Raw genomic sequence first — 14,466 nt, forward strand, 5'->3', positions numbered from 1 at the left:
GAATTGGGACCTGCCCGGTCCTCGAAAGGACCGATAACCAGACTGACCCTTCCTCTGTTGGGGTTTGTTTTGTCTGTGTTGCGGTAAGGATGAGTCCTTACCCTTGGAGTGTTTGATGATTTCATCCAAACGCTCTCCAAACAATCGGTCACGAGAAAAAGGCAAATTGGTTAAGCACTTCTTGGAATGAGAATCTGCTTTCCAATGTCTCAACCACAGGGCCCTACGCAAAACAACGGAGTTGGCTGACGCCACTGCCGTGCGGCTTGTAGCGTCAAGAACAGCATTAATCGCGTACGACGCGAATGCCGCCATTTGCGAGGTCAATGGTGCTACCTGCGGGGCAAATGCACGTGTGACTGAGTCGACTTGCGCAAGCCCGGCTGAGATAGCTTGGAGTGCCCATACGGCCGCAAAAGATGGCGCTAACGACGCTCCAATCGCTTCATAGATGGATTTCAGCCAGAGCTCCATCTGCCTGTCAGTGGCATCTTTAAGTGCCGCTCCATCTTCAACTGCAACCAAGGATCTAGCTGCAAGCCTGGAAATTGGAGGATCCACTTTTGGACACTGGGTCCAACCCTTGACCACCTCAGGGGGAAAAGGATAGCGTGTATCTTTAAGCCGTTTAGAAAAACGCCTTTCAGGAGAAGCGTGGGGTTTCTGGATTGCGTCTCTAAAGTCAGCGTGGTCCAGAAAAGTGCTTAATGTACGCTTAGGGTATCTGAAATGGATTCTCTCGTGATGCGAAGCTGACTCCTCTACAAGAGGAGCTGGTGGGGAAATATTTAACATCTTATTGATGTTAAATATAAGATCATTAACTATGGCGTCACCATCTGGTGTATCTAGATTGAGAGCGGTCCCAGGATCAGAATCCTGATCAGTTACGTCCGCCTCATCACCCATAGATTCATCTCGCTGGGATCCTGACCATTGAGATGAATGTGAAGGCCCGTCATAGCGAGCCCGCTTAGGCTGCCCGGGGCCATCGTCCGAGTCAGAGTCTTCACCCTGAGGTGTATGTGCCCGTCCCGGAGCTTGGAGATAATTCAGCTGAGGGGGACCAGGGGGCAATGATTGCACAGTGTCCGTGGCCTGAAGTACAGGCCTAGCTCGCAATGTGTCAAGAATTTGTGACATAGTGAGAGACATTCTGTCAGCAAAAGCTGCAAACTCAGTTCCTGTCACCTGGACAGCATTCACAGGTGGTACACCCTGGGTCACGTCCAGCAGAGGTCCCGACTGTGCAAGCGCCGCAGGGGCCGAGCACTGCACACAATGGGGGTCCGTGGAGCCTGCCGGTAGAAAAGTCCCACATGCGGTGCAGGAAGCATATAATGTCTGTGCCTTGGCACCCTTGCGTTTTACGGACGACATGCTGCTGGCTCTCTGCAATGTGAGAGAGTCTATAGCCAAAGGGCGACCAGCGCTATGCAATACAAAGTATTTGTAGAAACAAAATACTAAGAATACTACTGGCACAAGAGGGGGTGAGCCCTGAGGGCTGCTTACCGCCCGCTGAATAGCGGGTAAGAGGCGCAGAATTCCTTGTCTGGGTCTCCCCGGCTCCCCTCTGCAGCTCAGCGTGTCAGCAGGAATGGCTGCCGGCGTCTGTGGAGAGGGGCGGTCCGTGGGAGTTCCTAAACAAAAGTGCGGGAAACAGTGTCCCCTCTGTGCCGATTGTGAGGGCTGGAGTATGTAAAAACGACTCCAGCCCTCGGCGCTGATGCACTGACCAGCGTCCCGCCCCTCTCCTGACTGGCAGGTCTGGGGGCGGGAACGAACGGAAGCAGGCCGCAAAAGCCGGGGACTCGAGTTATCAGCGCGGCCGCCGTAAAAGCGCGGCCCGCGCTGAAGTCCCCGGCGCACCACAAGTGCCAGCCGCGCCGCAGTCCCAGCGGCCGGCGCGACCGATTCCCAGAAGTGTGCCTTCTTCAGCGAAGCTGAATGAGGCCATGGCACAAGCGCCGCAGCGCTGATGTCCCCGGCGCACTACAACACCCAGCATGCTGCGGTGTGAGCGCCAAATGCACGGGGACACAGAGTACCTTGAGGAAGCAGGGCCATGTCCCTGATGTACTCCGCTCCATCCAGCATCTTCTCCAGGGGCTGTAGATGGAGCACGGTCTCAGTGCCTGGAGACCAGTAAATCCCACTTCACCCAGAGCCCTGTAAAAAGGGATGGGGAAGGAATCAGCATGTGGGCTCCTGCCGCCGTACCCGCAATGGGTACCTCAACCTTACAAACACCTCCGACATACAGTGGGGTGAGAAGGGAGCATGCTGGGAGCCCTGTATGGGCCCTCTTTTCTTCCATCCGACATAGTCAGCAGCTGCTGCTGACTAAAAACAATGGAGCTATGCGTGCGTGTCTGACCTCCTGCGCACAAAGCTAAAACTGAGGAATCCGTACTCCTACGGGAGGGTGTATAGCCAGAAGGGGAGGGGCCTTACACTTTTAAGTGTAGTTCTTTGTGCGGCCTCCAGAGGCAGTAGCTATACACCCACTGTCTGGGTCTCCCAATTAGGAGCGAAAAAGAAAAAAAAAAAAGTCTTTCCGTTGTTTTGTACGATCCGTTGCATCCGTTATGCCATTATATGCAACGCATCCGTCACACAACGCAATGCAACGGATACCGTTCAACGCAAGTGTGAAACTAGCCTTAATGGCTCGCAGAGTTGTATTGAATTGGTATAAAAAAAACCTGTAGAACATAATACACACACACACACACACACACACACACACACACTGTCTGGTCTATATTACTGATCTGCCCTTTTGTTTTGGGAGCTATTATTATTTTTGGCCTCAATTTTGTTTGCTGGTAACCTTGAACACAAATTGGAAAATAAGATCATAAGTTTCTTGGGGACTGGAAACACTCCGCATTGATGGTGTGACCAGGAGGTCTGGAATTAGAATCGTAGTAGAAGGCCAAACAAGTCAGGAATGTATGACCCCATCGCCTATAAAACATTGCAGAAGAACTAGGCGTCTGTACAGAAGAACACCATATAACAACAATGCTTTAATGTCTACGCGCTAATCCTCGTCCAAAGCACCCCGCCTTGTTAAGTGGCCAAGCATTACTTTTTATTGTATGACTTCACGTGACACATTTCCTTACTGCTTTTAATTTCCACCTTTTTATTCACAAAACTAACAATAATGGGTGCAACAAGATGTTTGTAACTTGATCCACAAGTTCCTTGTGCATCGGAATCACCAAATAATATAAGCTAATGGATTTGCTTAAATTGATGTTTTCCCTATCCAATGCTGACTTTTAGACTATGTGCACACAGTGTGTTTTTATTGCATTTTTTTTATGCCTTTTTGAGTGCAGTTTTGTTACAAAACTGTATGCAAATCCATATGCCTGAAAAGTCAATGAGAATCTTGAAATTTTTTGCTGTGCACATGTTGCTTTTTTTCCTGTCTAGAAATAAATCTGCAGAATGTCAATTCTTTGTGTTTTTCCTCCCCTAGAATGCATAGGAAACACATTGAAAAAGTGCATGAAAAAATGCATCAAAAATGCACCGAAAACACGTCAAAAATGCACAGAAAACAAAAACCGCACCAAAAACACACTATAAACACCTCAAAAACACGTCAAAAACACACCAAGACGCCTTGAAAAATCAAAGATGCATGGAAAACTAATACACACACCGTAAACAAATCAAAAACGCACGGAAAACTAATAAATGCACCTAAAACAAGTCAAAAGCCAAATCAAATACGCACCGAAAACGCGTTAAAGACACACCAAATGCACAAAAAATGCAGCGAAAACGTGTTAAAAATGCACCAAATACACAAAAAACTGCCTCAAAACTGCATTAAAAACACACAAAATATACATCAAAAACACACTGAAAACAAATCAAAACTCCACCAAAAAAAATAAAAGTCAAAACCACCAAAAATGCGTACAAAAACACACTGAAATGGGTCAAAACTAAACGAAAAATCAAAGATGCATGGAAAATAAAAAAAAGCACCGAAAATGCGTCAAAAACCAAATCAAAAACACTCCGAAAACACATTAAAGACTCTGCGAATACACAAAAAACACCGAAAACGCATTAAAAACACCAAAAACGCCCTGAAAAATCAAAGACGCATGGAAAAGAAAAAACACACCAAACAAATCAAAAATGCACCAAAATCTAATAAATACACTGAAAACATGTAAAAAAAAACCCCCAAACAAATAAAAAATGCACCGAAAATGCGTTAAAGACCGAATAACAACACACTGAAAACGCATTAAAAACGCACCAAATACACATCAAAAACGCACTGAAGACAAATCAAAACTTAAAAAAAAAAAATCAAGAAACGCACCGAAAACAAGTAAAAAAACATTGAAATGCGTCAAAAAACACACTGAGATGCATCAAAACGAACCGAAAAAATCAAAGACGTATGAAAAATAAATAAAAAACGCACCGAGAACAAATAAATGCACCGAAAATGCGTCAAAAACCAAATAAAAAAGGCACCGAAAACGCATTAAAGAAGCAATGAATATACAAAAAACGCACCAAATACACATCAAAAACAAATCAAAACTGCACTAAAAACAAATAAAAAAGGCACCCAAAAAAACAAAACGCACCGAAATGCGTAAAAAAACTAAATAAAAAATGCACCAAAAACACGACAAAAACGCATGTTTTTTTCTGCGAACAGATGCAGAAATTTCTGCAACTAAATACAGTACTCAGCATGCGCACAGAGTCTACTGTAGATGTTTTCCCACTGGCAGAAAAGAAGGGAATTTTGTTACTTACCGTAAATTCCTTTTCTTCTAGCTCCTATTGGGAGACCTAGACGATTGGGTGTATAGCACTGCCCTCCGGAGGCCACACAAAGCAATTACACTAAAAAGTGTAAGGCCCCTCCCCTTCTGGCTATACACCCCCAGTGGGATCACTGGCTCACCAGTTTTAGTGCAAAAGCAAGAAGGAGGAAAGCCAATAACTGGTTTAAACAAATTCACTCCGAAGATACGTCGGAGAACTGAAAACCATTCAACATGAACAACATGTGTACCCGAAAAACAACCAAAAATCCCGAAGAACAACAGGGCGGGTGCTGGGTCTCCCAATAGGAGCTAGAAGAAAAGGAATTTACGGTAAGTAACAAAATTCCCTTCTTCTTCGGCGCTCCATTGGGAGACCCAGACGATTGGGACGTCCAAAAGCTGTCCCTGGGTGGGTAAAGAAATACCTCATGTTAGAGCTGCAAAGACAGCCCTCCCCTACGGGGAGGCAACTGCCGCCTGCAGGACTCTTCTACCTAGGCTGGCGTCCGCCGAAGCATAGGTATGCACCTGATAATGTTTGGTGAAAGTGTGCAGACTCGACCAGGTGGCTGCCTGGCACACCTGTTGAGCCGTAGCCTGGTGTCGTAATGCCCAGGACGCACCCACGGCTCTGGTAGAATGGGCCTTCAGCCCTGATGGAACCGGAAGCCCAGCAGAACGGTAGGCTTCAAGAATTGGTTCTTTGATCCATCGAGCCAGGGTGGCTTTGGAAGCCTGCGACCCTTTGCGCTTACCAGCGACAAGGACAAAGAGTGCATCCGAGCGGCGCAGGGGCGCCGTGCGGGAAATGTAGATTCTGAGTGCTCTCACCAGATCCAACAAATGTAAATCCTTTTCATACCGATGAACTGCATGCGGATAAAAGGAAGGCAAGGAGATATCCTGATTAAGATGAAAAGAGGATACCACCTTAGGGAGAAACTCCTGAATGGGGCGCAGCACTACCTTGTCCTGGTGGAACACCAGGAAAGGAGCCTTGGATGACAGCGCTGCTAGTTCGGACACTCTCCGAAGAGACGTGACCGCTACCAGAAAGGCCACTTTCTGTGAGAGTCGAGAAAGTGACACATCCCTCAGAGGCTCGAAGGGCGGCTTCTGGAGAGCAACAAGGACCTTGTTTAGATCCCACGGATCTAACGGCCGCCTGTACGGAGGTACGATATGACAAACCCCCTGCAGGAACGTGCGCACCTGAGAAAGTCGTGCTAGACGCTTCTGAAAAAACACGGATAGTGCCGAGACTTGCCCTTTAAGGGAGCCGAGCGACAAGCCCTTTTCCAACCCAGATTGCAGGAAGGAAAGAAAAACAGGTAACGCGAATGGCCAGGGAGATACTCCTTGTGCAGAGCACCAGGATAAGAAAATCTTCCACGTTCTGTGGTAGATCTTAGCAGAAGTGGACTTCCTAGCCTGTCTCATGGTGGCCACGACCCCTTGGGATAATCCTGAAGACGCTAGGATCCAGGACTCAATGGCCACACAGTCAGGTTCAGGGCCGCAGAATTCCGATGGAAAAACGGCCCTTGGGACAGTAAGTCTGGACGGTCTGGTAGTGCCCACGGTTGGCCGACCGTGAGATGCCACAGATCCGGGTACCACGACCTCCTCGGCCAGTCTGGGGCGACGAGTATGACGCGGCCGCAATCGGATCTGATCTTGCGTAACACTCTGGGCAAGAGTGCCAGAGGTGGAAACACATAAGGGAGCCGGAACTGCGACCAATCTTGCACTAAGGCGTCTGCCGCCAGAGCTCTTTGATCGCGAGACCGCGCTATGAAGGTCGGGACCTTGTTGTTGTGCCGAGACGCCATTAGGTCGACATCCGGCACACCCCAGCGGCGGCAGATTTCCTGAAACACGTCTGGGTGAAGGGACCATTCCCCTGCGTCCATGCCCTGGCGACTGAGGAAGTCTGCTTCCCAGTTTTCTACGCCCGGGATGTGAACTGCTGATATGGTGGATGCTCTTTCCTCTACCCACATCAGAATCCGCCTGACTTCCTGGAAGGCTTGCCGACTGCGTGTCCCTCCTTGGTGGTTGATGTATGCCACCGCTGTGGAGTTGTCCGACTGAATTCGGATCTGTTTTCCTTCCAGCCACTGCTGGAAGGCTAATAGGGCAAGATACACTGCCCTGATCTCCAGAACATTGATCTGAAGGGTGGATTCCTGCTGAGTCCACGTCCCTTGAGCCCTGTGGTGGAGAAAAACTGCTCCCCACCCTGACAGACTCGCGTCTGTCGTGACCACTGCCCAGGATGGGGGCAGGAATGATCTTCCCTGCGATAATGAGGTGGGAAGAAGCCACCATAGCAGAGAATCCTTGGCCGTCTGAGAAAGGGAGACTTTCCTGTCTAGGGAAGTTGTCTTCCCGTCCCATTGGCGGAGAATGTCCCATTGCAGTGGACGCAGATGAAACTGCGCGAACGGGACTGCCTCCATTGCTGCCACCATCTTCCCTAGGAAGTGCATGAGGCGCCTTAAGGGGTGCGACTGACCCTGAAGGAGAGACTGCACCCCTGTCTGTAGTGACCGCTGCTTGTCCAGCGGAAGCTTCACTATCGCTGAGAGAGTATGAAACTCCATGCCAAGATACGTTAGTGATTGAGTCGGTGCCAGGTTTGACTTTGAAAAGTTGATGATCCACCCGAAAGTCTGGAGAGTCTCCAGCGCAACATTCAGGCTGTGTTGGCATGCCTCTTGAGAGGGTGCTTTGACAAGTAGATCGTCCAAGTAAGGGATCACCGAGTGTCCCTGAGAATGCAAGACTGCTACCACTGCCGCCATGACCTTGGTGAAAACCCGTGGGGCTGTCGCCAGACCAAATGGCAGAGCTACGAACTGGAGATGGTCGTCTCCTATCACGAAACGTAGGAAACGTTGGTGCTCTGTAGCAATCGGCACGTGGAGATAAGCATCTTTGATGTCTATTGATGCAAGGAAATCTCCTTGAGACATTGAGGCAATGACAGAGCGGAGGGATTCCATCCGGAACCGCCTGGCGTTCACATGCTTGTTGAGCAGCTTTAGGTCCAGAACAGGACGGAACGAGCCGTCCTTTTTTGGAACCACGAAGAGATTGGAGTAAAAACCTTGCCCTTGTTCCTGCAGAGGAACAGGGATCACCACTCCTTCTGCTCTTAGTGAGCACACCGCCTGCAGAAGGGCATTTGCTCGGTCGGGATGTGGGGAGGTTCTGAAGAACCGAGGCGGAGGATGAGAACTGAATTCTATCCTGTACCCGTGAGACAAAATGTCTGCTACCCACCGGTCTTTGACCTGTGGCAGCCAAATGTCGCAAAAGCGGGAGAGCCTGCCACCGACCGAGGATGCGGAGGGAGGAGGCCGAAAGTCATGAGGCAGCCGCCTTGGAAGCGGTTCCTCCGGTTGCTTTCTTGGGGCGTGAATGAGCCCGCCAGGAATCTGAGCTCCTTTGCTCCTTCTGAGTCCCTTTGGACGAGGAGAATTGGGTCTTGCTGGAGCCTCGAAAGGACCGAAACCTCGACTGCCACTTCCTCTGTTGAGGTTTGCTCGATCTGGGCTGGGGTAAGGAGGAGTCCTTACCCTTGGACTGTTTAATGATCTCAGCCAATTGCTCACCAAACAGTCTGTCTCCAGATAGTGGCAAGCTGGTTAAACATTTCTTGGAAGCAGAATCTGCTTTCCATTCCTTTAACCACAAGGCTCTGCGCAAAACCACAGAGTTGGCAGACGCCATTGAGGTACGGCTCGTAGAGTCCAGGACAGCGTTGATAGCGTAAGTCGCAAACGCAGACATTTGCGAAGTTAGGGACGCTACTCGCGGCACTGCTGGACGTATGATAGAGTCCACCTGTGCCAGGCCAGCTGAAATAGCTTGGAGTGCCCACACGGCCGCGAATGCTGGAGCAAACGACGCGCCGATAGCTTCATAGACAGACTTTAACCAAAGGTCCATCTGTCTGTCATTGGCATCTTTAAGTGAAGCCCCATCTTCCACTGCAACTAAGGACCTAGCCGCAAGCCTGGAGATTGGGGGGTCCACCTTTGGACACTGGGTCCAGCGTTTGACCACGTCAGGGGGAAAGGGATAACGTGTATCCTTAAGACGTTTGGAGAAACGCTTATCTGGATAAGCATGATGTTTCTGGACTGATTCTCTGAAGTCAGAGTGGTCCAGAAAAGTACTCAATTTACGCTTAGGATACCGGAACTGGAACTTCTCCTGCTGTGCAGCTGCCTCCTCAGCAGAAGGGGCTGGGGGAGAAATATCCAACAGTCTATTGATGGCCGCTATAAGGTCATTTACCATAGCGTCACCATCAGGGGTATCTAGATTGAGAGCGGTGTCAGGAGTAGATTCCTGATCACCCACCTCTGTCTCCTCATACAGAGCCTCGTCTCGCTGAGACCCTGACCAGTGTGATGACGGCGAGGGTCTTTCCCAGCGAGCCCGCTTAGGCTGCCTGGGACTGTCATCCGAGTCAGAGTCTTCAGCCTGTGATGCCTGGGACCCCCTTGAAGTACGGATTAGTTCCAACTGAGGGGGACCGGGGAGCATAGACACAGCAGTGTCCATGGTCTGAGAAACTGGCCTGGACTGCAAGGTTTCCAGGATTTTTGTCATAGTCACAGACATCTTATCAGCAAAAACTGCAAATTCTGTCCCCGTCACCGGGGCAGGGTTCACAGGCGTCTCTGCCTGGGCCACTACTACCATAGACTCTGGCTGACGAAGTGGCACAGGGATTGAACATTGCACACAATGGGGGTCATTGGAACCTGCCGGTAGATTAGCCCCACATGCGGCACAAGCAGTGCGTACCGTCTGTGCCTTGGCACCCTTGCGTTTTGCGGATGACATGTTGTTGTCTCCTCAGAGCAATGAGGGTATAAGCCAAGAAGCGACTGTACAGTGCAATATAAATATATATGGTACAGAGAAAAAATGCACCAAATAACACTGTGGCACTAGTGGGGCCAGCACTTATGTGCAGCTTACCGCCCGCATAAACGCGGGTGTGTGGTCGCCAGAGTCCCTTGTCTGAGTCCCCCAGAGCCTGTGTCCGTTCTCCAGCCAGACTGCATGCAGGAATGGCTGCCGGCGTCCTGTGGAGAGGGGCGGGCCCTGGGCGTGTTGAGACCAAGAGCGGGAAACTTGCGTCCCCACTGTGCCCAGTGAGAGGGCTGGAGCATGTAAATAAGGCTCCAGCCCTCGGCGCTGCCTATTGCACAGCGTCTCTCCCTTTCCCTGATTGACAGGGTGGGGGCGGGAACGAACCGTAACTAGGCCGCAAAAGCCGGGGACTAGATTTATGAGCGCTGCCGCCGTAAAAGCGCGGGCAGCGCGAGTCCCCGGCGCACTACAAGTCCCAGCGGCGCCGCCGCTCCCGGAGCGGCCGGCGCGGTAGTTCCCAAGACAAAAATCACTCAGCTAAGCTGCAGTGACTCTAACCCGAGCGCGCAGCGCTAGTGCCCCCGGCGCACTAGCACACCCAGCAAGCCTGGAGTGTGCGTGGCCTGTCTGTGCGGGGACACAGAGTACCTGAACGTTGCAGGGCCTTGTCCCTGACTGTACTCAGCTCCTCCAGCAGGGTCTCTGGGTCTGTGGATGGAGCTCGGCCTCAGGGTTCGGGGGCCGGTAAGATCCCACTTCCACAGAGCCCCTCAGGGGGATGGGGAAGGAAAGCAGCATGTGGGCTCCAGCCTCCGTACCCGCAATGGGTACCTCAACCTTACAAACCGCAAGTGGGGTGAGAAGGGAGCATGCTGGGGGCCCTATATGGGCTCTCTTTTCTTCCATCCGATAGAGTCAGCAGCTACTGCTGACTAAACAGTGGAGCTATGCGTGGATGTCTGACCTCCTTCGCACAAAGCAGAAAACTGGTGAGCCAGTGATCCCACTGGGGGTGTATAGCCAGAAGGGGAGGGGCCTTACACTTTTTAGTGTAATTGCTTTGTGTGGCCTCCGGAGGGCAGTGCTATACACCCAATCGTCTGGGTCTCCCAATGGAGCGCCGAAGAAAAATGTCTTCTGAAGGAGAACAAGGACAGCGGCACTGAATATCGGGACACCTGTAGATCCCGGCCGTATCTGCCGCACTTGTGACCCATTATGGGGACTGTATTGCTGAGACTTTTCGGATTACGCTATTTGAGCCTGATGAGAATTTTACCACATGAAATAATATTATTCCTGCAGCATAATTATAGCCGGACGAGCCGCTTTCTAGGGGCAGTGGTAAGGGCAGTCAGCTGAGGAAGATTAGGCTTCTCTGAGACTCTCCGCCACGCTCAGTCACTGGGAAATCCAAATATTCAGGTTCCCAAATGGCAATCTGACCCTTTTCTAGAACAATCCCCCGGCCTCATCAGCACAAGCAAAGAAGGAAACAGAGAGTTGAAGTTGAAAAAGACATTACAGTGCATTTTCTCTTCAGGGACAATGCAATGTGAAAAGCAATTAGCTCCATACGGAGATACAAAACTGCTATAACACATAGTAACGTAGAGTCACATTTTACATGAAGAGTTTTAGGTTACTGCTCTGAAATTTCAGCTCCCTAAACATACTGGGATTTGCACGTCTAGAACCAGTTTGCATCTATTACTTCATCAGAGAGGCTAAAACACAAAAAACTCAGCGCCGCCAGCGTGCGTGCTGATGTAGCAGGGCCGCCAGCGTGCGTGCTGATGTAGCAGGGCCGCCAGCGTGCGTGCTGATGTAGCAGGGCCGTGCCAGCGTGCGTGCTGATGTAGCAGGACCGCCAGCGTGCGTGCTGATGTAGCAGGGCCGCGCCAGCGTGCGTGCTGATGTAGCAGGGCCGCGCCAGCGTGCGTGCTGATGTAGCAGGGCCGCGCCAGCATGCAGGCTGATGTAGCAGGGCCACGCCAGCGTGCAGGCTGATGTAGCAGGGTGCGTGCTGATGTAGCAGGGCCGGCAGGGTGCGTGCTGATGTAGAAGGGCCAGCAGTGTGCATGCTGATGTTCTGCAGAACTGGCTGTGCCCGTGCCGATGTTCTGCAGAACTGGCTGTGCCCGTGCCGATGTTCTGCAGAACCGGCTGTGCCCGTGCCGATGTTCTGCAGAACCGGCTGTGCCCGTGCCGATGTTCTGCAGAACCGGCTGTGCTCGTGCCGATGTTCTGCAGAACCGGCTGTGCCGATGTTCTGCAGAACCGGCTGTGCCGATGTTCTGCAGAACCGGCTGTGCCGATGTTCTGCAGAACCGGCTGTGCCGATGTTCTGCAGAACCGGCTGTGCCGATGTTCTGCAGAACCGGCTGTGCCGATGTTCTGTAGAACCGGCTGTGCTTATATGCTACTATTATCTGAGGGAAAGTAGCGGTGTCCAGCACTGAAAACATTGTGGAAGATTTCTAGGAGGTTAAAAGGGGTTTGTCCAAGTCTGTAAAATTGATGGCTCATCCTTAAGATAGGTCATCAATATCTATTTGGTAGGGGTGCAACACCCACCAATCCCCACCAATCAGCTGTTTCCGATGCTGGAGATGTAGAGCTCCATAGCACAGCTCCGTCAACCGCCTAGTGGCCATGGCTGCGTACTGCACATCCACCCCCTGATTCAATTTGGCGGAATCTGCCCATGGCCAATATGATGGAGAGGTGTCGAGCAGCTCTGCAACCGAACTCCTGCCCCACTGCTGGAAACAGCCGATCGGCAAAAGTTCTAGATGACGCACCCCTAACAATCAAATATTGATGACCTCCTCCAGGATAGGCCATCAATGTAAAAGTCCAGTCCGTTAAAGACATTTGCCAGGTCTTGTGCGAGTCTGGTAGGTCTCCTCTTTTCCACGAGCCTCCTGGACATTGGGAGAAAGTTGCCAAGATTGGCTAATATTGACTAGTAAGGCGTTCTGGAGGTCTAGAAATACTGTATACATTACATGTAATATTTTTTAATAATATTTTATGCAAAATATCTTAATACCTGTTTCCACAAACCGTTGCAATAGCCTTGAAGCACCCGGAGGCCAGCTGATAGGATCCTGTATAGCAGCGATCAATGGCCCAATTAAAAAGATTAATTTGGTCTGGGTTAAGTTCCAGTAACAACACGACCACTTCACAGCCAAGCTGGTGGACCTGGAAACAGGAAACATGGGAGACGTGAATTAATCCAGCAACTGAGCTATAATTCATGAATAAACTAGAGGAAATGACTTCATGCTTCCCAGGAGACAATCTAAACATGTATATCCATATTCTCCAATCATGGTGAGGACATAAAATTTAACCATTATCAACAGAACATTCGGCCATTGCTCATGTACAATCTCATGATTGCCTACCCTCATGTCCTGACAGGCCAGGATGTTATCCAGCCATTTATAGAGATATCCATCTGGAGACAAGCCCACATTGTCAAAAACTGGACCACAGCAGAGAACAGCCGACATAGCCTGGCAAAACAAACAAAAAAAATAATATATATTATATTAATCTTTGAGAAAGACGTATGACTCAAGCTGCATATAAGGTTATCCTGGAAAAACAGTGGCTTCCTTCTGCTCAGGCAATGTTCCCCAACTCCGAGGACTGTTTTTTCCAGCAGGACAATGTGCCATGCCACATAGCTAGGTCAATGTGTGGATGAAGGACCACCACATCAAAACCCTGTCATGGCCAGCCCAATCTCCAGACCTGAACCCCACTGAAAACCTCTGGAATGTAATAGTCACAAGCCGTCAAACAAAGAAGAACTGCTTACATTGTTGCACCAGGAGTGGCATAAGGTCACCCGAAACCAGTGTGATAGACTAGTGGAAAGCAGCCAAGACGCATGAAAGCTGGGATTAAAAATCATGGTTATTCCACAATATATTGATTTCTGAACTCTTTCTGAGGTAAAACATTAGTATTGTTGTTTCTAAATGAATATGAACTTGTTTTCTTTCCATTATTTGAGGTCTGAAAGCAATGCATTTTTTCTGTTATTTTGACCGTTTCTCATTTTCAGAAAATAAATACAAAATGTATTGCTTGGAAATTCAGAGACATGTCAGTAGTTTATAGAATAAAAAAAACAATTTACATTTTGCTCAAAAATATACCTATAAAAAAAGAGAAAATCAGAAAAACTGACAATTTTGCAGTGGTCTCTTTGTTTTTTCCATATATACAGCTCTGGCAAAAATTAAGTATAAAGTTGTATTAAAACTGTAAATTGGATTCAGTGTGAGGAACTTTATGACAATCGGCATTTAAGTATCTCTCCAAATTACAGATGAAGAAGGGCTGAATTTATCACTCAAATCTAACTTACATGATAGCTTAAATACCGTATTTTTCGTTTTATAACACGCACCCCAAATTTAGAGGTAAAAAAAAGGAAAAAAAATGGGGTCCGTCTTATACGCTGGTGCTGTCTTACCAGATGGGGTCGGCAGCGGTGGTGGAGTGGAGTCACAGGAGGCAGAGGTGGTGCTGGTGGGGTCTGTTCTGGCAGCGATGGAGTCTGTCCTGCTGTCCTGATACCGGAAGCTGCGGTAGCTGTGTGGAGCAGGCCTGTGCGGCAGGTGTCCCAGATGCTCGGTCGGTGGTCCTGGCTTCAAATAAATGGCGCCGAGAGCGGCGTGTATGCAGAAGGAGCTCTCAGCCGTGAGCTCCATCTGCGCATGCG

The 14,466-nt window shown here is 49.7% G+C and overlaps 1 protein-coding gene across 8 annotated transcripts in view; it reads right to left on the reverse strand.

The window, feature by feature from the left end:
* FRY (FRY microtubule binding protein) overlaps positions 1-14,466 on the reverse strand; it is a 645,836-nt gene that overhangs the window by 171,475 nt on the left and 459,895 nt on the right. For all 8 annotated transcript variants that reach the window (XM_075337351.1, XM_075337349.1, XM_075337348.1 and 5 more), the window contains 2 exons: positions 13,136-13,246; positions 12,775-12,929 (listed from right to left, as the gene is read on the reverse strand). In XM_075337351.1, coding sequence (XP_075193466.1) covers positions 12,775-12,929; positions 13,136-13,246 — 266 coding nt within the window. The remainder of the gene's footprint in view (positions 1-12,774; positions 12,930-13,135; positions 13,247-14,466) is intronic.

Source organism: Anomaloglossus baeobatrachus, chromosome 2 (assembly GCF_048569485.1).
Source record: "Anomaloglossus baeobatrachus isolate aAnoBae1 chromosome 2, aAnoBae1.hap1, whole genome shotgun sequence".
NCBI classification, from domain to species: domain Eukaryota; kingdom Metazoa; phylum Chordata; class Amphibia; order Anura; family Aromobatidae; genus Anomaloglossus; species Anomaloglossus baeobatrachus.